Genomic DNA, 27454 nt, shown 5'->3' with positions numbered 1-27454 from the left:
CCAGTCTCTGCAATATCACACTATTGTTTTCTCTTTTGTTATATGTTTGAGCTCTGGAAGATATGGAGATTATTACTAGAAAGGGGTGATCGCACCAGCTGTTTAAATTTTGCCATCAAGCCATCGTATGCAGTAGCTATCCTCTGGAAGATCTGATATTTTATCTTTCGCTATTGATTTTTTATGCTTTCTCACTTGGCTGCAGTTTCATCAGCAGAAACAATAATAGATGGGACTTCCTAAATATGTACTCTCTGCTGATAATTAGCCAATATTATTGATATCTGGTTCATTGCTATTTTATAGTGTATATACCTGGTCCTATGGTACTAGCAGGATCTATTTTTGGATGTGATTGATATACACGTATTTTTTACATTTTTGTTGCATTTACCACTATAGTGGGAATGAGTTTATTGTGCACATTCAACATTTAGCACATTTTGTTTACTTTTGTTAATCACTAGTTATTCTGAGGCACTTGGCACTTTATATAGTGGTTTAGAAACTTATAGGACTCACTACAGCACAAAGCACTTATCAATATCAGCATTTAGGATATTAGCGCACCATATATTTATATTTTCATTATTCATATGAGTGAGAGATCACCATTTTGGTTGCAGCTTTTATCACTTATAGATATATTTAAATTCTATTGTTCATTATTATACCAGCGCTTGAGTACTAATAGCATCATATGATGACAGCAACTTTAAAATAACCAATCATAAATTATACATACAGATTCAACATAAAGACAAACACTACCAAATTAAAATGACAAAAGGATTGTAAAAGTTTAGTTCATAAATACACAAACGTTGAAATGGATTGAGATTAACTGTGCTTATTTTACATTGAAAGTAAATACATTTACTGCAATAGGAAAAATATTAAATTTCCAGCATCCAGACTTATTCAGTAAGGCAAAGATCAATGTGCAAAGTCCAGTAAGCAACCAATCAAAAATCTTTTTTAGTGATCTTGATTCAGTAAATTGAAATATGATTGATTACTACAGGTTACTGCACTTTATACATTGTAGTTGATTTACTGGGAGTAGTGCATGTTCAATTTGTAAAGTGAATGGTCACTTACTTTAATGAATGAGGTGAAACTAGGAGAAAACTCCCTTTGCAAAAAATATCCAATCGTGTGCATAAAAAAAAAAAACAATGTTTTGCTTGCACATGATTGCTTGAAGTCAGCACAACTTCCCCTTCATTAGGTAAGTGAAAATTAATTTTTCAAAGTGATAATGTGCTACTACTTTAATAAATCAATCCCATTGTTTTTTCTCTTTTCATTGATGTATTAAATAAAGCCTGTTTATCAGTCCCTGTATTGTAGTAGAAACAAGATAAAGATGTCTAATGTTACTAACCTCAATGTAGTTTATATAAATGCACTCACATTAAATCCTTTGCTGCTTACCCAACCAATTTATTTTTTTAAAACAGTATTCTTTAGTGTTAAATGAATGTACAGAGCACAGCTGTCAGACTCAGTAAAAAACACTAGACTTTTACCATGCCAGAAGGTTCGGAAATTACTTGCTCTACTGATGGAAAAGGCTTCTTGGGCTTCAGGCAGAAGTCACAACTCACAAGATCTTCACTGACTTCTCTTTGGGGATATTCTTCAACACTTAAAGTAATCTAAAGAGAAAATACAGATGTAGTTTGAATTCAACAGCAAAAGACAACATATAGAATAATTCAATATGTTTTCTATATTCGGATATATGTTTTCCATACGCAGACTATAATTTACATACATAAGACATTAGAATAGCAATAGCACATTTTATAATAGCGATTCATATACCTCTGTGAGGGCAGTACAATCTCCAGGAGGTTCAAAATCACATTGAGGTGTTCCCAGCATCAGATCTCACACCACATACAGTGATTTCAAAATAATCTGTTAATTACTATTCTTCAGTTTCAAAATGTCTAAAGTCTTTGGAAAGCTCTACAGGATTAGTTGGCATGCTAACCAAATTCTGGTAGGTAAATATAATATTATTGTCTAATTAAATGTGCTTATTATGCAGTAGCTGTTAGCCAATTCTAGAACCTCCAGGCTGAAGATACTCTCATTTTGAGTAAGGTCATTTTGTAATCAGATTTCTAAAAAGAACACCTATATTGCAACACTATTGGGGGTCATGTAAATAGCCTTTTAAAAGCATGTTTTGCTGTGTGCAGTGTAGAGAATCTGAGCAGGACATACTCTTTAAAAAGCTTGCACTGCACTTGGTACGTGTACATGTACACAGTGGGGCCACTGCCCATATGGTATAAGCCACTGATTGTGAAGGGGTCTCTCGCGCTGAGCACAGCTTGATGCAGACAGGACACAAATAGTCTTAAAAAGCTGGTTCTTAGGAACATACTTATGTGTTTATTCAAAAAAACATGCAAGGAAAAAATCAGTAGCCACAGTAGCCAATCAGAATACTGACCTTACTTCAGCAAAGTGAATTCTGATTGACTGCTATAGGTTACTACACCTTATGCCCCGTACACACGGTCGGACATTGATCGGACATTCCGACAACAAAATCCATGGATTTTTTCCGATGGATGTTGGCTCAAACTTGTTTTGCATACACACGGTCGCACAAAGTTGTCAGAATTTCCGCTCGCTAAGAACGCGGTGACGTACACCACGTACGACGAGACTAGAAAAGGCCATTTCAGAACCAAGCGCGGCACCCTTTGGGCTCCTTTTGCTAATCTCGTGTTAGTAAAAGTTTGGTGAGAGACGATTCGCGCTTTTTCAGACTCGTGGTTTTCAGATAATTTTCTGCTGTTCGGTTTGTGCTTGTGGGTTTGTATCTGCTCTTCAGTGCGTGCAGTCAGTTCGTATTGTGCTATTCTGTACTATTACTGTTTTTCAGGTCGCTCTTCACAGGCCTTGCTGTTCTTCAGTGCGTTCTGTTACTTCGTTCTGAGCAGCCGACCGTTTTCTAGCCATGTTGCGTATACGTACTCCTCGTAGAGTTCGTGCTGTGCGGGGCTTGGTGTTGGGGTCCTGACCTTGGCACAAGCTCAGTCCATGAACAGGGTGGGGAGGAGTTCATGGACCAAGAATTGGTTGCTTCAGTGTGACCAGTTCTGTCATATGCCTTTGCTCCGTGAGAATAATCCTGATGATTTCAGGAACTTTCTCCGGATGATGGACCCCGTATTTCACTGTTTGTTGGCTTTCTGACCCCTTATATCAGCAGGCAGGATACCTGAATGAGGCAAGCCATCACTCCAGAGCAGAGGCTAGTCGCCACCTTGCGGTACTTGGCGATGGGGAGAAGTCTGCAGGACTTGAAGTTCTCGACAGGCATCTCCCTCCAGGCTCTGGGGATCATTATCCCGGAGACCTGTTCTGCCATCATACAGGTCCTGCAGAAGGAGTATATTAAGGTAAGATTTTTATCCTTTAATATCACATTTTATTGTATTTAATGTTTGCTAATATATTGTATTTCTTTCCTTATTCCCTAATTACCATGATTGTAATATGCTGTGAATGTCCCCTTTGTCCTCATGCATGCTGGATTTTTATGTAATTATTTTTTTTTGTCCTTCATACATATTTGCCTTCACTTACCTCCCCAGCATGGTCTCCTGGCCCTAGATTCACCTCATGTAGTCACTTAACAATGTATTTTATCAGCTCCATAGTAGTGCTTTACCCCAAACACCCCTAAAATGTTTTAAAAAATGTGATTGGTGCTTCAAATTCAGGCAGAGTGCCAGAGGCTTTTTTCTGGGGGTCCCCAAATCATTTGGAACCCTCCCTCCCCCCCAACTGCTAAGTAAGCTGATACCAATTCTCTATCTATCCTCAATCATCTATCTGCTGACTTTGCCAAACCCATACACACTATACCCATCACTTTTGTGCTCAGATTTATGGATGAATTCCCCAAAGCATGTAGTGAAAGGGCCTGCCTGTATACTTTCAAATGGTACGGTTTCAAGTTTCTGTATACTATTATTATCTTGATAGGTAATAGCAGAATGTAAAAATGTTCTAAAATGGGTACAATGTGTATTTCTATCTTTGTATTATGACACTTCTTACCTGTCCAGTGGGCTGTCAATAGTGTAACTAAGGAGGGTCTGTTCAAAGTAATACACATTATTTAGGCATTCATCTCTCAATGAAGTGGAGAGAGTTTCCCCCCCTATAATGTTACAAATGGCCCATGAGAGGGGGGGGGAGGGTGAATCTGATAGGTGTACCTTATACTTTGGTCTTTAAAACTTCCCATAAATAAATGGTATCTTGATGTTGGCCAAGAATGTTTGTGTCTAATCTGCTTTCCATGTTTATGTGCAAAAGAACTAATTTTTTGTTTTACTCCACAGTTTCCTTCCACGCCACAGGAATGGCAGACTGTGGCCTCCCACTTTGCCCAGCGGTGGGACTTTCCTAACTGCGGAGGGGCAATTGATGGGAAACACATCCACATCGTCTCACCACCCAACTCGGGGTCGTACTATTATAATTATAAGGGGTTCAATAGTATTGTGATGTTGGCGGTGGTGTCGGCTAATTATGAATTTCTGTATGTGGACGAGGGGAAGAATGGCCGGATGTCCGATGGTGGAGTCATCGCCCAGACGGAGTTCTACAGGCGTCTCCAGAATGGCAGCTTGGACTTGCCACCTCCAGAAGACAATGTGGAAGGACTCCCATTCGTCTTCGTTGCGGATGAAGCTTGTGCGCTGGGGGACCATCTTATGCGGCCATTCCCGATGAGGACCCTCACCCCGGGCCAGAGGGTTTTTAATTACTGGCTGGCCAGAGCCAGAAGAGTGGTGGAGAACACGTTTGAAATCATGGCCAGCCGGTTCCGCCAATTTCTTAGACCCATACATATGGCGGAGTACAAACTGAATCACATTATCCTGGCGTGCTGTGTTCTACACAACTTTTTATGGCAACATTCTGCCAACTATGCTGGCTCAGTTGGGCCTGAGGCCGGAATTCAAAATGAACCAACCCTGACTTTACTGCTTGTGTTTGTTTTAGCTGACCCTGACAGAAATGTGGCGAGTCCTGAAAATGGCATGATTGTGTAACCTTACAAAGCACTGTTGGGTGTTATTTACTAAAGGCAAAGACACTTTGCACTACAAGTGCAGTTTAAACTGCACTTGTAGTGCAAAGTGGATTTGCCCTTAGGAAATAACACCCATTGTCACAGAAAACAGCAATTAGAGCACCACAAAAGTGTTGTAGCGTTGAGAAAATAATCCACACATTTTGGATTAACAATCTTTTTAATACTTGCACAATCACATGTGCATTTAGAAAAGGTTTTTAAAACAAACCAACATTTTTGTTGTATAACAATTTTTGGGGTCACATTAGAAAAAGTAGAAATGTCCATTTAAGATAAAACAGGCATGTTTAAAACCAACAAGAAAGACACAAATCTTGAACTTACAAAGTTCATATTTGGTAGAACTTGAAGGCAATATCAGACATGTTACAAAATTGTAGCACACCAAAAAGCATAGGCATTTGGAGGGGTTTTAAACTCTCCCCAAAACATTATTGATGTTCTTATTTTTTTGAAGAACATCATTGATGTTTTTCTTGATGTTTTCCAAGTCCCTATTACACCCCATGATCTCCCCGATCAGGATCTGTGCACTTTCCGAGGTGAAAGGATCTGGATCCACAACATCACGATCACCTAAAAAGATAGAAAACAAAAAAAAAACATGCATTATAAATATGCCGGCATCCATCTCTTACCTGAGCCTGTGGTCGCAGACACTCACCTGTTGTGGTGCCAATTTCCACCACGTCTTCCTCCTCCTGCTCTGTGTGTCTTGGGTGGATTTGCCCTTCTTCCAGAGGTGGGGGGGTCTCTGGTCTCCTCAGATGAGGGGTGTCTTCCGAGTCTTTTCTCCCCTATGTAAAAAAAAAAGGTATACTTATCACACAGATATTTGATGGCAGAACTATAAATATGAAACATTGTTTGGAAGTGGGGTACAATTTTTTTTGTGGCCAGAGTTCCAAGATGTAGCATTTTTCTTGTCCTTTGTCATGCTTGAATACTTTACCTGTCTTGTACAAGCTTCACAGATGGAGACACCCCTATAGTATACACTGAAGCACCTGTGTAGGCCCCCTAATAAAAAGGGTGTTCATGTGTCCCACACTAGTGCTCCAGCGTCCAGATGTGAAAACTGCTGCTGAGTGTCCTCTCCTTGCACAGAATCTAGTTTGCATTTCATTCTAGTTACAAACCCATCTACCCAACCAAATTAGTTTCAGACAATTAGGCCCAAAAAAATGTGGCCAAATGCATATGGACAAAACCATGGTGTTTTCTAGGCCAAACGAACAATGTTTGATACGAACGAATAATGTGCCCATGAACATGAAAGTTGCCATTTTAAACAGGACAACAGTTAAGAAAAGCACATGGAGCAGCACGAACGTAATAAACATAAAAAGAATAGGAACACAGCACAACTACTTACTTTTTTGCAGCACTCTCCGGATCTTTCTGTACTGCTCGTGCTCCCTTAATTTGAGGTCCGACCACCGTTTCCTGAGCTGATCTTTCGATCGTTGTACCCCGAAATTCCGGTGCAGACTCTTGACCACTTTCCATGATCTTGGCCTTTCTGACATTGGGGTTGGGGTAAGGTCCATACTTCCCGTCATACTCGGCCCTCTTCATTATATCGACCATCTCCAACATCTCCCCAAAGGACATATTTGATGCCTTATATCGTCTCCTTCTGGATCTGGACGTTTCAGGCTCCGGGCTTTCCTCCTCCTCCTCCTCATTGGTGTAATTATTTGACACCTGCTGTGTCTCCGCCATGTGCTCTTCCCCCACTGCGACGAACGAGAGTGGGCAGGGAATAGACTAGAAAGAACGTCAGGGGCGGGCGGAGTTTCACGCATGCGCAGTGTCTATAAAGTGTAACACGCGTGCGTAGTACGTACGATCTGTGAGCGGAGGAAAGAGTAATGGAGGCGCCGATCGTGATAGCGAAGGTAAGATTTAACATTGGGCCTATATTGCTTCTAGATTTAGGCCTGTATTTGCACAAGTTTAGTAGACTTTAGGGTTTGTCTTGTGTTGTGTCTTGCAGTGAAAATGGATATCTTGAAAGATAAGGACTTTATGCCAATCTTCATTGATATGTTCAGGGAGTTGCCTTGTCTGTGGCAGATAAACCACCCTGAATATAAGAACCAAAGAGGAAGGCAGCGCTGGATAATTTGTTGGAATTTCTGAAGACGGTGATCCCCACAGCAGACAGGACCTATTTGAAGGTTCTAACTGGTGGCCTGAGGAGCACTTATCTAAGGGAGCACAAGAAGGTCCAGGATTCCCAGAGATCAGGAGCAGCAGATGACATCTATGTCCCCAGGCTGTGGTACTATGACAGGCTGCATTTTCTGGCAGGTCAGACTGAACCCAGGCCAGCACTCTCCAGTCTTCATTCCACGCTTCCTTCCCCCCCCAGCTGAGGCTTCTGACGCCCAACCTGGGCCTTCCAGGCAGCAGCATGTGGAGGAGCCCAGCTTGAGCCAGGTATAGCATTCTTCTAAATATCGCTGGTTGTCCAATCAATGATGTTAACTAGATGTTAGTTAGGAGTACTAATTTATGATTGTAATTGATGAAGCAAAAACTAAAACCATGTCCCTTTTTCATACACAGGGAAGTCTCAGCCAGGAGGTGGCCGGGCCAAGCAGGCTGCCTGATATCCAGGTCCCTCCCCTACACCTTCAAAGACAAAGTGCCAGGAAGAGGAGTAACCTGGAAGAGGCTGCCATAGGCCTCTTTTGGAAGGTTACAGAGGCCCTGAGAACCCCCCACACTGTGGAGGAGGACTTTGCTGGCATAACTGCCTGCAAAATGATGCAGATGGAGGAGGGCCAATGAATCCTGTGTGAGTTCCTAATTTTGGAAGCTCTCAATAAGGGGTTGAGGGGCCAAATAACGTGCTACCCACATTTGTGACCTCACACATTCTCCTCCTCCTACTCCTCCTCCAGGTCCTACTCCTCCTCCTGCCACATCTCCAACACCAGAGCCACAGCGTGGAAGGAAGTGTCTAAGGAAGACCAGAGAGTGGTGACCCTGGGTTCAGTCTGGTCTGGCCAAATATGCAGCCTCTTGTGGTACCACAGCCTGGGAACATACATGTCATCTGCTGCTTTCATGATCTCTGGGACTTCTGGACCAGACTGCACTCCCTTAGATATGGGCTCCTCAGGCCACCAATTTTGCTGGAAAAGAATTGATGTCTGCCCTGGGGGTCAAAGGCTTCGCCAATTTCAGCTGTTTCTCCAGCGTTGCCTCCCTCTTTGTTTGGTTCTGAGCCCTTAATAAAGGAATTTTTGTTTTAATTATACTTGCCTATGTGTGTTTTCCTTCAAAAAGGACAGTTTGTTTGTGAGGAGGCAGGTCCATTTCAAATATACAACTACACAACTACAATGTGAAATTAACAAGAGACACCAACACCAAACAATCTCCTTGAGATTAAATAATACAAGATATCAATGGTGTTGTGGTAACTTGACACACAAAACACACACAAAAATATTCTGGCGTAAAAACCAAAAAAAAAGAAAAAACAGCCTTGAAAAAAATTAAAAACCCCCCCAAAAAAATTAAACAGCCTTGAAAAAAATTTTTAAAAAATTAAAAACAACCAAAAAAAAATTTGTTCAGATGTGACAAATTAAAATATATTGAGGGAATACCGATAAAGAATAAAGAAAGTAGTTTGTGAGAAGTCTGTGTGAATATGAGCAGCAAAACTGCTTTATTCTTCTCACATTATAAAGATGAACAGAGTGCGCTGTATTAAACTATTTAAAACATTGCAGCGTGACGAAAGTGCTGTATCCATTCCGAACGCTAATTTTACCAGACCGAGCTGTTCCGTCTCAGAATTTCTTCTGAGCATGCATGGCACTTTGTGCGTCGGAATTGTCCACACACACACGGTTGGAATTGACGCGATCGGATTTTGTTGTCGGAAAATTTTATAGCCTGCTCTCAAACTTTGTGTGTCAGAAAATCCGATGGAAAATGTCCGATGGAGCCCACACACGGTCGGAATGTCCGACAACATGCTCCGATCGCACATTTCCCGTCGGAAAATCCGACCGTGTGTACGGGGCATTACACTTATTCTGTATTCTTCACAACATTTTTTTATGCATTTAAGGTTTTATTTAGTTATTATTTTTGGCTTAAAGTGTTACTTAACCCAGGAGCCTGCATGCACCATATCTGGTCTCCCACAGTAAAACATTTTTAGCAATACGCACCAAACTGAGCATATGCAGAGTGCCCCCAACTCTCTGTTCTATCAGCAGATTGATTGGGGACTGTGAAAGAAGGGGATGATCAGAGAAGACAGAATCAAACAGCCTTTTTACACAATGCAGAGGATTAACCCCTTAGGTTCCACGGTGAGTATAGCAAGCATGTTTTACTGCATATACAGACCGATTTTACTGTTGTAGATTTAGTAACACTTTAATAGTTTAGTGCTTTACCTCTGCTGATCCTGGAACCTCACCATCTTCTGAATCTACAGACTTACTCTCTGGAGGGGTTTCAATAGTTATGGAATCTACAAAAAAGAAAGGATGACAACAATATGTGGGGTAACTTTTTTACGGTTACATTTTATGATTGTAGATCTTCAATGTAAAAGCAACAGCATAATACTGGTGTCTACTTTAGTAATATATTTAAATATTTGAATGTTTGTATCTACTTGATGATTATGTTAGAATAGAAACTCAGATTGTGATATTGCTTACTACCTATTACTATAAAACATCCCCCTGATTTCTGGCACCGTAGAACCATCTCTAGCATATTATCAGTAAAAATCTGATTGCTTTTTTTAATTTTCCCAAAAAGTAAAGAATTAAGCCTGATTAGTTACTATAAGCAACACATCCAGTTTGATTGGGTTTTCTTTTCTTTAACATATATTAAAACAATAGAGAAACAAAAACAAAATATCACATTCACCACAGGAAAGAGAACAGTAATAATAATAATAATAATAATAATAATATGAAAAGTACTAATTTATAAATAGTGATATGTCTAGTGTTCTATTCAGATAAAGAATGTTCAAATATTTAGCCCAGAATACTTTTCATCACCTTCATGTTGTGCTCTAGATACACTTTTTCACTTCCACTGGCTTGAGTGTGTCATTTAGACCCCTTTCACACTTGTGCGACTTCAAAGTCGCGCAATTTTACTGCGATTTCACGGCCGCGACTTTGCCGTGATTTTACCGCGATTTTGCCACGATTTGGGATCAGTACTACTTTGTACGACTTTACAGGGTTGGGGTTTACAAAAGCTGCTTGTGCTTACAAAGTCATACTGAAATCGTGTCTATATTATTCAGTTATGATTTGCATGCTACTTGAGGGTTTAACATTGAGGTCTATGGACATCAACTCGCATGGAAGTTGGACCAAAGTAGTGCAGGGACTACTTTGAAGTTGGTATGACTTAAAGTAGTGCCAATATGAATGGTAGTCATTGAAAATCATGGAGAATGACTTGCCATGCGATTTTGCAGTACAAAATCGTGGGACAAGTTGTAAAAGTGTGAAAGGGGCCTTACACTATGCGTTAAAGACCAGTGGGCACTCAATGCAATAAAAAACCTAAGTACTGTGTAACCTGGGGGACAGGTAGCAGGTACAAAGCTCCCTGGGATGAGCAGTCTTTCAGGCACAGATACCAAATCCAGTGAAATAGTGACAAACAGTGCGGTGTTTATTTGTGATATATACAGGTCTATATACAGGTGCTGTACAGTGTTCCAAAAAAACAAATAGGAACAAAAATAGCCAAAACAAAACCTAGCCGTGTCTCGGCACTAACTAAACAATATTTACAGTTCCTAACTACCAGGCTGAGCAAGCCTACAGCTTGTCAGCTTCCACATACCTTTTTGCTCTCCTACACAGAAGTTGTCTGAGTATCCCAGGCCAAGAGCAAAGGCTGTCTGCTCAGGTGAGCTTAAATTAGCCTGGGGGAGAGGACCAAGACCTGAACTGGACCATGGATCAGAGATCCCTGAACGTGTATGAGCGGAGCCTGGGAGATGTATAAACCCCGAACAGGACTTTTCCTGGCTCTCTCTGGGACGCTCTGCTACATATCCTCCCCCCTTGTTTCACCCCCAGGGTTGGAACACCTGTAGCCCAACAGGAGTGAACACGGGACATGGCATCTACATTCCCCATCTCAACACCTGGCCTGTTATTTACAGTGAATGAGTAATCCTGTAGAGCCAAAAACCACCGGTTCACACGTCTATTAGTCTCCCTCTTTTGGGCCATCCATTTCAGAGGAGCATGGTCAGTTATTAACTCAAACTGGCGCCCTAACAAATAGTACCTGAGTGCATCCATGGCCCACTATATGGCTAAACACTCCTTTTCAATGACTGCATACCTTTGCTCATGGTCATTGAGCTTTCTGCTTAGGTACACCACAGGGTGTTCTTCCCCATTGTGTACCTGTGATAGAACTGCCCCGATACCAACATCAGACGCATCTGTCTGAACCAAAAAATCTTTGGAGAAATCAGGGGAGTACAGTACTGGTTGTGCACAAAGAGCCTTCTGCAGGACTTGGAAAGATTCCTCTGCTACTGAGGACCATTTCATCATTACAGAGTCTTTCCCTTTCGTAAGGTCTGTCAGTGGGGCAGCTATAGTTGCAAAATTTGGGATAAATCTTCTATAATACCCCGCAATGCCAAGAAAGGCCCTGACCTGCTTCTCATTTGCAGGACGTGGCCATTCCTGGATGGCTTCTATTTTATTCACTTGAGGTTTTATGCCACCACGCCCAATAGTGTAGCCCAAATACTTGGCTTCCTCTAGACCAATGGCACATTTTTTTGGATTTGCTGTAAAACCTTCTTTGAAGAGGGAATCAAGGACAGCCTGGACACGGGGCAAGTGAGACTCCCAGTCAGTGCTATGTACCACTATGTCATCTAGATATGCTGCTGCATATTGTCGGTGGGATCTTAGAGTCCTGTCCATGGCCCTCTGAAATGTCGCGAGGGCATTTTGCAACCCAAAAGGCATTTTTTTTATATTGAAAGGAACCCTCCGGGGTCACAAATGCAGTCTTCTCTTTGGCGCTACCAGTCAGGGGTATTTGCCAATAACCTTTTGTCAAGTCCAAAGTGGTCAGATAGCGAGCCTTGCCAAGTCGGTCTATAAGTTCGTCCACTCTGGGCATTGGGTACGTGTCAAACTTTGTCACTGCATTAAGCTTCCTGAAGTCATTACAGAACCTCCAAGTGCCATCCGGTTTTGGGACTAACACGATGGGGCTAGACCAGTCACTATTGGATTCCTCAATGACATCTAGCTCCAACATTCTTTTAACTTCCTCGCTGATGTCCTTTCTCCTCGCTTCAGGAATTCGGTACGGTTTGAGCTTGACACGGACCCCTGGTTCAGTAACAATATCATGCTGAACTGCTGAAGTCGTGCCAGGTAACTCTGAAAATTTCTCTCTATTTCTTATCAGGAATTCTCTAGTTTCCTGCTTTTGGGAATATGACAGGGTGTCTGGAATAGTGACCTCGGGATCAGAAGGGACTCACCACCCTTAGGCATTACCGGGAGGGACCTCGCAGTTAACGCCAGTCTATCCTTCCAGGGCTTTAACAGGTTTATATGGTAAATTTGTTCGGGCTTCCTTTTCCCTGGTTGATATACCTTGTAATTGACCTCCCCAACTCTTTCAATTACTTCAAAGGGACTCTGCCACTTAGCCAGGAACTTGCTCTCAACAGTGGGAACTAACACCAGGACCCTGTCACCAGGTGAGAAAACACGGAGTTGGGCCCCCCTGTTGTATATCCTCTGTTGGGCTGCTTGGGCCTGCAGTAAGTGTTCTTTTACCATCGGCATAATTGCTGCAATCCTGTCCTGCATTTGAGCGATATGCTCAATGACACTTTTATGGGGTGTCTGCTCCCCCTCCCAAGTTTCTTTGGCTATGTCTAAGAGTCCCCAAGGGTGTCTCCCATAAAGCAACTCAAATGGAGAGTACCCCGTGGAGGACTGGGGAACCTCCTTGATGGCAAACATCAAGTATGGTATCAGGAAGTCCCAGTTTTTCCCATCCTTGTTAACAACCTTTTTTAACATGCTCTTTAATGTCTTATTGAAGCGTTCCACCAAGCCATCCGTTTGAGGATGGTACACCAAGGTTCGCAATTGCGACACCTTAAATAACTTGCACAGCTCTCTAGTTATTCCTGACATAAATGGGGTTCCCTGGTCTCTAAGGACTTCTTTAGGGATTCCAACACGACTGAACACCATAAACAGCTCTTTGGCAATGTTTTTAGCAGACGTGGTGCGTAAGGGAATGGCCTCGGTGTAACGGGTAGCATAATCCATGATTACAAGGATATGCTGATGACCTCGGGCAGACTTGGGGAGTGGACCCACAAGGTCCATGGCAATCCTCTCAAAGGGCACTTCAATAATGGGCAAGGGGGCACTAAAGGACTTCGGAAGTGTTGTAGTGGGGCTGACATCTGACACACAGGACAGGATTGACAATAATTCTCAATATCCTTCTGTATCCCGGGCCAATAAAACCTGCGCAACACCCTTTCAGTAGTTTTCTCAACCCCTAAATGACCTCCTAGCAAGTGCCCATTGGCAAGTTCCAACACCACCCATCTGTATGGCTTAGGGACCATCAACTGTTCAACCACTTCATAATTTTTTTTACATACTCGATACAGTAAATCCTCATTGCTGCTAAAATAAGGAAAGCAGAGCCTGTCCCCTGATTTGACAGGTACATCATTAATCACCATTACATTTTCCCAGGCCCAGGCAAGGGTTGGGTCTTTTCTCTGCTCGGTACCAAAATTTTCCTCAGCAAACTCCAACGTAGGCTCAGATTCAGCAGATGGCTGTCCAGCTCCAATGGTTGTGGGGACCTCCTCAGGCTCCTCCAGCTCTCCTGCCATAACTGAGAAAAGAAAACCCAGGGAGCCCTGAGAAGATTCCCCTGAACCCACATTGTCAGTAGCGGCCAGGAGTTCTGGCTCTTTCACTGAGTCAGCTACTGCGACCGGGTCGGGACGATCCCACAGTTCCCAAAACTTAGGGAAGTCCCTACCAACGATGGCCTCATGCACCAAGTGGGGCACAAGTCCGACCGGATGGGTCACCGTACCTAAGCCAGTTTTAAACTGAACAGTGGCTATAGGATACTCGTCGGTATCCCCATGTACACAGATCACACTTTTTTAGCATGCAAATTCACAGTTTCAACCATCTCAGCTGTAACCAAAGTCACTAGACTTCCAGAGTCCAGCAAGGCCGTAATAGGCTTATTATTAACAGTCATTTGGCACATGTGTTTTCCCATACTTGGTGCTGCAGCGCATGAAACAGCAGCAAACATAGACTGCTTTCTAATAGATAGATCACACTGCATTGGTTCATCTGTCAATGGACAGTTTACTGCAACATGTCCCAGTTCTTGGCAACTAAAACACCTGATGTTTTCCCAGTTTGGTTTGCTGACAGGCAGTAGCTTCCCTTGTTTGGGACGCCAAACTTCAGTCCTGGCACCAAAAATCCTCCCCCCTATTTCCTTGCCATGCTTACCACCCACTTCCCCTGGAACAGTCTTACCGGTTGCCTGGGGAGAGCGTGGCTTTGGGTGGAAAGTCCGTGCGGCTGTAAGCGTGGTGACCAGGCTCTCTGCAGCAAAGTACCTTTCAACGAGTTCCACGAGGTTGTCCGCCGAGTTGGGGTCTCCTTGACTCACCCACTTCTGCAGGGGAACTGGTAGTGACCTCAGGAACCGGTCCATGACCACACGCTCCACTATTTGTGGCCCAGACAGGGACTCCGGCTGTAGCCATTTTCTCACCAAGTGAATTAGGTCGAACATCTGCGATCTTGGGGGCCTCTCATCTTGGAAGACCCAGCTGTGGACCCGCTGTGCTCGAACTGCCAAGGTGACACCAAGTCGCGCCATAGTCTCCTGCTTCTGCTGACTCCAAATCATAGTAGGCCTTCTGTGATTCTCCAGACAGCAAGGGGGCGACCAGTCCTGCCCACTGGGTTTTGGGCCAACCTTCCCTCTCAGCGGTCCATTCAAACGTTAACCACTTGACGACCGCCTCACGCCGATGTACGTCGGCAAAGTGGCACGGACAGGCAAAATCACGTACAGGGTACGTGATTTGCCTTCCGCGGGTGGGGGGTCCGATCGGACCCCCCCCCGGTGCCCGAGGCGGTCGTCTTTTGTCCAGCGGCGATCGGTGATGAGGGGGAGACCATCCGTTCGTGGCCCCCCCCTCGCGATCGCCGCCGGCCAATGAAAACACTCCTTTGCTGCTGTATGCTAAACAGCAGCAAAGGAAGTGATGTCATCTCCCCTCGGGTCGGTATTTTCCGTTCCGGCCCGAGGAGAGAAGACATCTATGTGAGTGCACCAACACACACACACACAGTAGAACATGCCAGGCACACAAAACACCCCGATCCCCCCCCCGATCGCCCCCCGATCCCCCCCCAATCACCCCCCCCCCCTGTCACAAACTGACACCAGCAGTTTTTTTTTTTTTTTTTTTCTGATTACTGCATAGTGTCAGTTTGTGACAGTTACAGTGTTGGGACAGTGAGTATTACCCCCCTTTAGGTCTAGGGTACCCCCCTAACCCCCCCTAATAAAGTTTTAACCCCTTGATCACCCCCTGTCACCAGTGTCACTAAGCGATCATTTTTCTGATCGCTGTATTAGTGTCGCTGGTGACGCTAGTTAGTGAGGTAAATATTTAGGTTCGCCGTCAGCGTTTTATAGCGTCAGGGACCCCCATATACTACCTAATAAATGTTTTAACCCCTTGATTGCCCCCTAGTTAACCCTTTCACCACTGATCACCGTATAACCGTTACGGATGACGCTGGTTAGTTCGTTTATTTTTTATAGTGTCAGGGCACCCGCCGTTTATTACCAAATAAAGGTTTAGCCCCCTGATCGCTCGGCGGTGATATGCGTCGCCCCAGGCAGCGTCAGATTAGCGCCAGTACCGCTAACACCCACGCATGCAGCATACGCCTCCCTTAGTGGTATAGTATCTGATCGGATCAATATCTGATCCGATCAGATCTATACTAGCGTCCCCAGCAGTTTAGGGTTCCCAAAAACGCAGTGTTAGCGGGATCAGCCCAGATACCTGCTAGCACCTGCGTTTTGTGCCTCCGCCCAGCCCACCCAAGTGCAGTATCGATCGATCACTGTCACTTACAAAACACTAAACGCATAACTGCAGCGTTCGCAGAGTCAGGCCTGATCCCTGCGATCGCTAACAGTTTTTTTGGTAGCATTTTGGTGAACTGGCAAGCACCAGCCTCAGGCGTCAGGTTAGCGCCAGTACCGCTAACACCCACGCACGCAGCATACGCCTCCCTTAGTGGTATAGTATCTGAACGGATCAATATCTGATCCGATCAGATCTATACTAGCGTCCCCAGCAGTTTAGGGTTCCCAAAAACGCAGTGTTAGCGGAATCAGCCCAGATACCTGCTAGCACCTGCGTTTTGCCCCTCCGCCCGGCCCAGCCCAGCCCACCCAAGTGCAGTATCGATCGATCACTGACACTTACAAAACACTAAACGCATAACTGCAGCGTTCGCAGAGTCAGGCCTGATCCCTGCGATCGCTAACAGTTTTTTTTGTAGCGTTTTGGTGAACTGGCAAGCACCAGCCCCAGGCAGCGTCAGATTAGCGCCAGTACCGCTAACACCCACGCACGCACCGTACACCTCCCTTAGTGGTATAGTATCTGATCGCATCAATATCTGATCCGATCAGATCTATACTAGCGTCACCAGCAGTTTAGGGTTCCCAAAAACGCAGTGTTAGCGGGATCAGCCCAGATACCTGCTAGCACCTGCGTTTTGCCCCTCCGCCCGGCCCAGCCCACCCAAGTGCAGTATCGATCGATCACTGACACTTACAAAACACTAAACGCATAACTGCAGCGTTCGCAGAGTCAGGCCTGATCCCTGCGATCGCTAACGTTTTTTGGTAGCGTTTTGGTGAACTGGCAAGCGCCAGCGGCCTAGTACACCCCGGTCGTAGTCAAACCAGCACTGCAGTAACACGTGGTGACGTGGCGAGTCCCATAAGTGCAGTTGAAGCTGGTGAGGTGGCAAGCACAAGTAGTGTCCCGCTGCCACCAAAAAGACAAACACAGGCCCATCGTGCCCATAGTGCCCTTCCTGCTGCATTCGCCAATCCTAATTGGGAACCCACCGCTTCTGCAGCGCCCGTACTTCCCCCATTCACATCCCCTACCAAATGCAGTCGGCTGCATGAGAGGCATTTTCTTTATGTCCTCCCGAGTACCCCTACCCAACGAACCCCCCAAAAAAAGATGTCGTGTCTGCAGCAAGCGCGGATATAGGCGTGACACCCACTATTATTGTCCCTCCTGTCCTGACAATCCTGGTCTTTGCATTGGTGAATGTTTTGAACGCTACCATTCACTAGTTGAGTATTAGCGTAGGGTACAGCATTGCACAGACTAGGCACACTTTCACAGGGTCTCCCAAGATGCCATCGCATTTTGAGAGACCCGAACCTGGAACCGGTTACCGTTATAAAAGTTAGTTACAAAAAAAGTGTAAAAAAAAAAAAAATATGAAATAAAAAAAAATAGTTGTTGTTTTATTGTTCTCTCTCTCTCTATTCTCTCTCTCTATTGTTCTGCTCTTTTTTACTGTATTCTATTCTGCAATGTTTTATTGTTATTGTTATTGTTATTATGTTTTATCATGTTTGTTTTTCAGGTGTGTAATTATTTACACTTTACTGTGCTTTATTGTTAACCATTGTTAACCATTTTTTTGTCTTCAGGTACGCCATTCACGACTTTGAGTGGTTATACCAGAATGATGCCTGCAGGTTTAGGTATCATCTTGGTATCATTCTTTTCAGCCAGCGGTCGGCTTTCATGTAAAAGCAATCCTAGCGGCTAATTAGCCTCTAGACTGCTTTTACAAGCCGTGGGAGGGAATGCCCCCCCCCCACCGTCTTCCGTGTTTTTCTCTGGCTCTCCTGTCTCAACAGGGAACCTGAGAATGCAGCCGGTGATTCAGCCAGCTGACCATAGAGCTGATCAGAGACCAGAGTGGCTCCAAACATCTCTATGGCCTAAGAAACCGGAAGCTACGAGTATTTCATGACTTAGATTTCGCCGGATGTAAATAGCGCCATTGGGAAATTGGGGAAGCATTTTATCACACCGATCTTGGTGTGGTCAGATGCTTTGAGGGCAGAGGAGAGATCTAGGGTCTAATAGACCACAATTTTTTCAAAAAAGAGTACCTGTCACTACCTATTGCTATCATAGGGGATATTTACATTCCCCGAGATAACAATAAAAATGATTAAAAAAAAAAATATGAAAGGAACAGTTTAAAAGTAAGATTAAAAAAGCAAAAAAATAATAAAGAAAAAAAAAAAACAAAAAAAAAAAAACACCCCTGTCGCCCCCTGCTCTCGCGCTAAGGCGAACGCAAGCGGCGGTCTGTCGTCAAACATAAACAGCAATTGCACCATGCATGTGAGGTATCACCGCGAAGGCCAGATCGAGTGCAGTAATTTTTCCAGTAGACCTCCTCTGTAAATCTAAAGTGGTAACCTGTAAAGGCTTTTGAAGGCTTTTAAACATGTATTTATTTTGTTGCCACTGCACGTTTGTGCGCAATTTTAAAGCATGTCATGTTTGGTATCCATGTACTCGGCCTAAGATCATCTTTTTTATTTCATCAAACATTTGGGCAATATAGCGTGTTTTAGTGCATTAAAATTAAAAAAAGTGTGTTTTTTCCCCAAAAAATGCGTTTGAAAAATCGCTGCGCAATTACTGTGTGAAAAAAAAAAATGAAACACCCACCATTTTAATCTGTAGGGCATTTGCTTTAAAAAAATATATAATGTTTGGGGGTTCAAAGTAATTTTTTTGCAAAAAAAAAAAACTTTTTCATGTAAACAATAAGTGTCAGAAAGGGCTTTGTCTTCAAGTGGTTAGAAGAGTGGGTGATGTGTGACATAAGCTTCTAAATGTTGTGCATAAAATGCCAGGACAGTTCAAAACCCCCCCAAATGACCCCATTTTGGAAAGTAGACACCCCAAGCTATTTGCTGAGAGGCATGTCGAGTCCATGGAATATTTTATATTGCGACACAAGTTGCGGGAAAGAGACAAATTTTTTTTTTTTTTTTTTTTTTTTTGCACAAAGTTGTCACTAAATGATATATTGCTCAAACATGCCATGGAAATATGTGAAATTACACCCCAAAATACATTCTGCTGCTTCTCCTGAGTACGGGGATACCACATGTGTGAGACTTTTTGGGAGCCTAGCCGCGTACGGGACCCCGAAAACCAAGCACCGCCTTCAGGCTTTCTAAGGGCGTGAATTTTTGATTTCACTCTTCACTGCCTATCACAGTTTCGGAGGCCATGGAATGCCCAGGTGGCACAAAACCCCCCCAAATGACCCCATTTTGGAAAGTAGACACCCCAAGCTATTTACTGAGAGGTATAGTGAGTATTTTGCAGACCTCACTTTTTGTCACAAAGTTTTGAAAATTGAAAAAAGAAAAAAAAAAAAATGTTTTTTCTTGTCTTTCTTCATTTTCAAAAACAAATGAGAGCTGCAAAATACTCACCATGCCTTTCAGCAAATAGCTTGGGGTGTCTACTTTCCAAAATGGGGTCATTTGGGGGGGTTTTGTGCCACCTGGGCATTCCATGGCCTCCGAAACTGTGATAGGCAGTAAAGAGTGAAATCAAAAATTTTCACCCTTAGAAATCCTGAAGGCAGTGATTGGTTTTCGGGGTCCAGTACGCGGCTAGGCTCCCAAAAAGTCCCACACATGTGGTATCCCCATACTCAGGAGAAGCAGCTAAATGTATTTTGGGGTGCAATTCCACATATGCCCATGGCCTGTGTGAGCAATATATCATTTAGTGACAACTTTATGAAAAAAAAAAAAAAAAAAAAAAAAAAAAAGTGTCACTTTCCCGCAACTTGTGTCAAAATATAAAATATTCCATGGACTCAATATGCCTCTCAGCAAATAGCTTGGGGTGTCTACTTTCCAAAATGGGGTCATTTTGGGGGGTTTTGTGCCACCTGGGCATTCCATGGCCTCCGAAACTGTGATAGGCAGTGAAGAGTGAAAGCAAAAATTTACACCCTTAGAAATCCTGAAGGCGGTGATTGGTTTTTGGGGCCCCGTACGCGGCTAGGCTCCCAAAAAGTCCCACACATGTGGTATCCCCATACTCAGGAGAAGCAGCTAAATGTATTTTGGGGTGCAATTCCACATAGGCCCATGGCCTGTGTGAGCAATATATCATTTAGTGACGACTTTTTGTAAATATTTTTTTTTTTTTTTTTTTTTGTCATTTTTCAATCACTTGGGACAAAAAAAATAAATATTCAATGGGTTCAACATGCCTCTCAGCAATTTCCTTGGGGTGTCTACTTTCCAAAATGGGGTCATTTGGGGGGGTTTTGTACTGCCCTGCCATTTTAGCACCTCAAGAAATGACATAGGCAGTCATAAACTAAAAGCTGTGTAAATTCCAGAAAATGTACCCTAGTTTGTAGACGCTATAACTTTTGCGCAAACCAATAAATATACGCTTATTGACATTTTTTTTACCAAAGACATGTGGCCGAATACATTTTGGCCTAAATGTATGACTAAAATTTAGTTTATTGGATTTTTTTTATAACAAAAAGTAGAAAATATCATTTTTTTTCAAAATTTTCGGTCTTTTTCCGTTTATAGCGCAAAAAATAAAAACCGCAGAGGTGATCAAATACCATCAAAAGAAAGCTCTATTTGTGGGAAGAAAAGGACGCAAATTTCGTTTGGGTACAGCATTGCATGACCGCGCAATTAGCAGTTAAAGCGACGCAGTGCCAAATTGGAAAAAGACCTCTGGTCCTTAGGCAGCATAATGGTCCGGGGCTCAAGTGGTTAAGAGAAAGGCCTCTGGATCATCATCTGCAGTCATCTTAGAAAGAAAGCGACCCACATGGATGGCTGAGGGCTTGTCTCCAACAACATTAACTTTAGCAGGTGACCACTGTGCTAGCGTCTCCACAACTGCAGCCAGGGTTTTCCTATCCTCTTTTGCATCAGTGGCTAGCTGTTCAAACAGCCTCTGCGATAGCTCCTGTACAGCACCAATCTGTTGGCACAGCGCCTTGGTTTGCTCCTGTGCGATAGCGTTTGTTTGCTGCTGTGTAGCGTTTGCTTGATGCAGTGCAGCGTTTGCTTGTTGCTGTGCAGCATTGGATTGTTGCTGTGCAGTGTGGGATATCACCAATTGTTTTAGGATTTCCTCCATGTTTAGTCATTCTAGGAACTGGCCTTTTAAGTAGTAACTTACTACAGCTGGTCGCAGTCTCCACCATATGTAACCTGGGGGACAGGTAGCAGGTACAAAGCTCCCTGGGATGAGCAGTCTTTCAGGCACAGATACCAAATCCAGTGAAATAGTGACAAACAGTGCGGTGTTTATTTGTGATATATACAAGTCTATGTACAGGTGCTGTACAGTGTTCCAAAAAAAAAAAACAAATAGGAACAAAAATAGCCAAAACAAAACCTAGCCGTGTCTCGGCACTAACTAAACAATATTTACAGTTCCTAACTACCAGGCTGAGCAAGCCTACAGCTTGTCAGCTTCCACATACCTTTTTGCTCTCCTACACAGAAGTTGTCTGAGTATCCCAGGCCAAGAGCAAAGGCTGTCTGCTCAGGTGAGCTTAAATTAGCCTGGGGGAGAGGACCAAGACCTGAATTGGACCATGGATCAGAGATTCCTGAACGTGTATGAGCGGAGCCTGGGAGATGTATAAACCCCGAACAGGACTTTTCCTGGCTCTCTCTGGGACGCTCTGCTACAACTGTTACTTTTAAAGAAGCCCTAGAATTGGGTATTAATACTTGTATCAGATTGTTATAAGTCTGAACCGTACATTATATTTATTTCTTTATTTCTCTACTTGTACTCTGTGCAATATATTTAAAGGATTGATATCTTCTCTGTTATAGTATCTCTTTAATAATAGGATCTTCTAATAGGACATTTATGGGAAAATTCCTAGACAAATAACTTATCTTTTTACAATTTCAAATGTGTGCTTAGCATTCTCTGTACGTATGTATGCTGACTTGCTGTGCTCAATATGTCTCCTCCAAACCCCCCAAACCTAGAGGTTTATTGGCCTAATCAGAAACAGTATTCTTTATTCAGGTGGCCTGACTTTTTTGGTATTGCCCGGATGATTGATTCTGCAACAAATCTAGTATTATCTAGAATTTAATTACATTCTGTAGGTGTCACAAATCAATTTGAACAGATGCGACCATCTACAACCCTGTAGGTTGAGAAAACGGCAAGCCACACAATCAGTATAGAAATAGCTAGGGAGATGAACACTAATAGGTATTGTTTACTAGGTGCGCAATACACAAAATGAATTTCCCCAGCACCAGTCCTGCTAGGCATCTAACTTATAATAAATACAGTGGTCTCCCTCTTATATATTTGTAAATATATATGGAAGCTGCGTGGCATTTATTTTTTATTTTTTTGGTATACATGAGAAACAGGTTTAATAGATCAACATTTCTATATAGCAGGTCTTTGGCCTATGGTACTTTGGTTTAGTTGCGCCTTACTGCCCATGAGAAGCCTTTAGCTGTACTGTGCATGTCATGACCCTTTATGTATTATTGTAGTATTGGGAAAACTGGGTAAACTTAAAACTGGCCATAGATGGATAGAATTTTGAACAAAAAGTCTTAGGAAAATTGGTATGGAAAATATCAGAACATTTAAATGTTGTTCAAAAGATTTCATTTGCATTAATGAATGGACTTTACCAAATTAAAACCACACACTGTTAGAAATTAATTCATTTGAGAAAAAAATTCCATCCTGCTCCTCTGAATTTTCTCATCACTGCGGTTAAAAATGAATTTCGATTTGACTCTACTAATAATTAGAAAACTGAATAAATTGTTTTTAGAATATTCTTTTCATAGGCATTTTCATTTGAAATTCTAACCATCTATGGCCAACTTAAGTAGACCTCTGTTCAATTTTAGCTGTATACTGTTTGCCCCAATAGTAGTACTACCATAGATTAGAGAAACACTGCACAGACGAGAGTCTTCTGGACATGACATGTTTGCAAATGTTTTCATGTTTTTTTTATTACGAATAAGCAAAATATTGCCTGAGGAGACATTGATTATGTAACAGACAATCAAATGGACAGTGACAGGATATATAGTGCACATTGCAGTGTATACAGTGTGACAAAGTAACTGTACATATATTTATTTTTATAATCTTTATTTGTGCATAAAATGACGGGCAAATATAGCAAGGCATTACATTTTCCATTGTAGAGTGTACATGTTTATATGTACTGTGTACGTGTTCAAGTACAATTGGTCCTATAAGTGATCTATTGTTTTTTTCACCACAGGAGGCCTTAAAAATACATGGTTGCAAGATGTATATAGACTACATATACAAAGATGTGATGGTGCTACTGTGTTTCTCCATTTCTACCATCTTATCCATAAGTAAGTTATGTAAAACCTTTTCCCTGTCTTTTAAAACAAACTGAATTGCAGTAACATATAGTAACATATACTATGTTATTTATACACCCACTGCCCTTTCTTCATTATTTAATTTCTTTTAGTAAACCAATCCTTTAAGGTGGGTGCTTTATTCGCTATTCCAGAGATAGGGTGTATAAGAAATTGTATACCATTTAATGGAGGTGAGGGTTGCATGGACTAGAACCACAAGTGGCTCAACTGGGATCTAAATTTTAAAAGGTACCGTTGAAGGTTGCATAACAACAGAACAAAAACAAAAGCAAACCAAAAGGTTTAATAAGGGGATTCTCCTACCACGCAAGTAAAAATATACCATCCTCTCTACAGTTCCTCCTTCAGGTCGATGCACTCTGTCAGGCTGAACCCCAAGTCCTTCTTCCACTCTGAGGAAGTATGGGTAAGTCTGCGGTTCCATGCTTAGAAGCAGCTTATTTGCCCATAAGAGGGGCTTAACATCTGAATTTTTCAATAAACACATTTTTCAAAATCTGTCAGCATTTCTACTGTCCTTCAGCTAGGTCCCAAACTGTGAATGAAATGATGCAACTGCATATAACTCCAGTTATCCATTGGGCATGAGCCCTGTTCTTTTTGAAAAGGGTAGGAAGTTCAGTACATTATTCACTTTCAGCTTGCCACAGGGCACTTTCCCCATTTGCACCTCATCTCCCAAAGAATTATTTTGTACCAAACTAAACCAGGGAAACACCCCTAAGCCCTCATGCACATGGATATATTAAAGTACTCCTATGCGTAGCACACTCTAGTGTGCTAGGGTTGTTTGTGTAGGTTTTGTAGTTGTTGGTGTAGGAAAATTTGGCATGGCTGAGAGCCAGGCCTTGGTTAAATCTGCATCAGGGCTGAGTGACTCAGGGAGGCTACATGACTCAGCAAGCAGGATCCCTGGTAACTTCCAGAAGCAGAGGTTGGAGTCTAGGAGGAGTGGCCTCGAGTATTGATGAGGGCCCCAGCCAATCCCCAGCAAATGAGCTGGCAGGGGGCAGGTACCTCATAAATACTCATGCATCAGGCCAGCAGGGGCAGTCAGGTGGAAGATGGCGTAGGAGTGCTGAGGAGGCTGTTTATGGCCCTTGAAGATGCCCCCTAGTCTGGGGGGTGACCTCAGCCTGGGGCTCGGATACTGGATGGACCCTCTACAATACATGGAGGAAATCCTTCCTGGAGGCATGGGAGCAAGAAGAGGACAGTGGGAGCAGGTCAGCACTTCGAGGAGTTCTCCAAAGGAGTCAGTCAGGTGGGCTAGTGAGTGAATGTCAGTCTGGGAGGACTGAAGGAGTAGCCAGGAGGGCTAGTGAAATGGGAAGCTGCAGCCAGGCTGGCTGGCTGGCAGTGCCTGAAGAGGTGGTGCTGGGATCAGTAGCCACAGGGATGTAAGCTGGACACTGATTTTTGCCATTATGTATTACAAAGGCTAACATGCAAAGGCATTTAGAGGCAAAAAAAAGCCATACATTCCCAGTAGCAGTGCCAAAAACGTCCATGAGGTCTAAAGGGTAAATAAAAGCAAAACCTTTTTTTTTTTCCATTTTGTAGAGAGTAAGGGAGGGTTATAATCCCTGTCATTTTTTTGTGTTTTTTTTGCCATCGGTGTCCCATTGTGGAGATTTTCCTTCACCTCGTGTCCCATAGCCAAAATAGGAAGTTAGAGGTAACCCCTCCAAAGTGAGGAAATACCGATATGTCACCAGAATTGGTGTCCCCATTGGAACATTTCCTTTCTATTACTGTTCTGATGTCAAGCCAAAATTTGGGATTTTCTTTTATTTTCACTTTCGATGATAGCCGTAAACAGGACAAATAGAGAGTGTGAAGCTCCCTAACTGGAGCACAGGCAGCAATAAAAAATGACAAGTGTTCTAATCCCCCTCCACTCTAGCCAAAACAAAACAAAGTTTTGCCTTTAGTTACACTTTAATTAAAGGAAACATAATAGAAACAGTGGTAGCGTTTTAAACTTTCCCTTAACAGACCATAAAATAAAAAATTGAATCTAGTCGGAATGCACTAACATATTGCTAGAACTGAACTAGTTCATAGACATCATTCTAAAATTTGACATATAAAAGGAGTATTACTGTGAAATTGAATTGGAGTTCTATTGTATGGCCTTTGTAGTGTTGGCGTTCTTGAAGCCATGGGTCCAGGGACAAATATTTCTACTGCAGACTTCGCATTAAAAGAAAAGAAACTTTTGTTGAAGGGCTCAAGAACACAGCTTGTGTTTCTTTACTGTTAGCAGCACAATATTCAATGTTTTAATAGCTCGAGGTGCTTTAACAGCAAGCTGTGCTTTGAGAAAAATACCTAGTGTGGCTGTGAAAGAATAATGAATGAAAAAGAAAACCTTATGAAAACAGAAGAATACAAGCTGTAATTAACATTTAAGCATGTACGCTGAAGAAAACGTGAGAACCAACATAATTTGATAAAAGATTTGTATGCACAAAAGAGTGAATCAAATTGTTCTATTTGCCGGATAAGTCCTGTATGAAGTGCACTAAATCAGAAGCAAATCACATTTCTTATACGGTTACAATAATGTTGTCTGACTAGTGTTGTATTATGAAAATTCTTATTCATATTTAATTTAAAAAAACGCAACTTTGATGTGTATTATCATTTTGCGCTCCACATTTCATCCCTTTTAGCAATGGTGCCACTTAATCATAGCCCGCCTCTCTCCCTCTGCTTCTAAGGTACATTGAGCCTGCCAGGTCTTCCTAGATAATTATAGTGATGATTCCTTTTTTGTTTTTGCCACACTCGACCACTCACTACTTGTTGTGCGCCAGTTGTGCCAATGCTGGCATCACCACAACTAAAACATCTTCTCCTTCCTGGAAGTGATTACGGAAATACGAGATACCTCATGAAATGGGATTTTAAAGGCAATTTGTGAATAAAGATTATATTTTCATAAAAAAATGAAAAATGTATTTATACAGTTAGGACATGATAGTATCATTTGGATACTCCCACCACCCATTATCATTCATTTCTCTCATGGATGGTATTTTGTGTGTAGTGGGTAGATGCCATTTGTGTTATTTTTGTAATATGATACATGTACATGTGTGTTATTGTCTTTTTTGGATCCCTTTTGTGAAAATGCTTTTATCATGTCCTAACTGTATAAATACATTTTTACATTTTTTATGAAAATACAATCTTTATTGTTCACAAATTGCCTTTAAAATCCCATTTCATGACGTAACTCATATTTCCATTATAATAGGGATGATGGCAATCTACATGTCAACCTGCATGAGTTCAATTTTCCTGGAAGTGATTACTAAACCAGGAGAAATGGTGATGCCACATGTTTAAATGAATGTAAATATTTGAATGATCTCGCATAAAACTCTGCAATTCAAGAATCCAGGAGTTTGTGATTCACTAATTGAATGACTCTCAAAAGACTAGACAAATCTGCATACATATATTCAAATAGATCATTAAATGTACAACTCACCAGTTTGAAAATCAAATTGCTCATCACTGATTACTGGTTCCTCTGCAGAGGCATCCAAGTGATCAACATTAAAAGGGGTGTCTCATTTCCATCACCACATACTCCTGCACAGCTTACCCAATACACTTGTATCCTTTGACACCATGCATTTCTATGTTCATAAGTAC

At 42.4% G+C, this 27454-nt stretch overlaps 1 protein-coding gene across 2 annotated transcripts in view; it reads right to left on the bottom strand.

Annotated features, from left to right (window-relative positions):
• ERICH6B (glutamate rich 6B) overlaps positions 1-27454 on the bottom strand; it is a 277532-nt gene that overhangs the window by 134170 nt on the left and 115908 nt on the right. For both annotated transcript variants that reach the window (XM_073614158.1, XM_073614159.1), the window contains exons 6-7: positions 9571-9647; positions 1533-1661 (exon numbers count right to left, since the gene is read on the bottom strand). In XM_073614158.1, coding sequence (XP_073470259.1) covers positions 1533-1661; positions 9571-9647 — 206 coding nt within the window. The remainder of the gene's footprint in view (positions 1-1532; positions 1662-9570; positions 9648-27454) is intronic.

This window comes from Aquarana catesbeiana, linkage group LG02 (assembly GCF_042186555.1).
Source record: "Aquarana catesbeiana isolate 2022-GZ linkage group LG02, ASM4218655v1, whole genome shotgun sequence".
NCBI lineage: Eukaryota > Metazoa > Chordata > Amphibia > Anura > Ranidae > Aquarana > Aquarana catesbeiana.
Note: the sequence above shows the minus strand (reverse complement) of the source record. Positions and strands in the feature narration are given on the sequence as shown.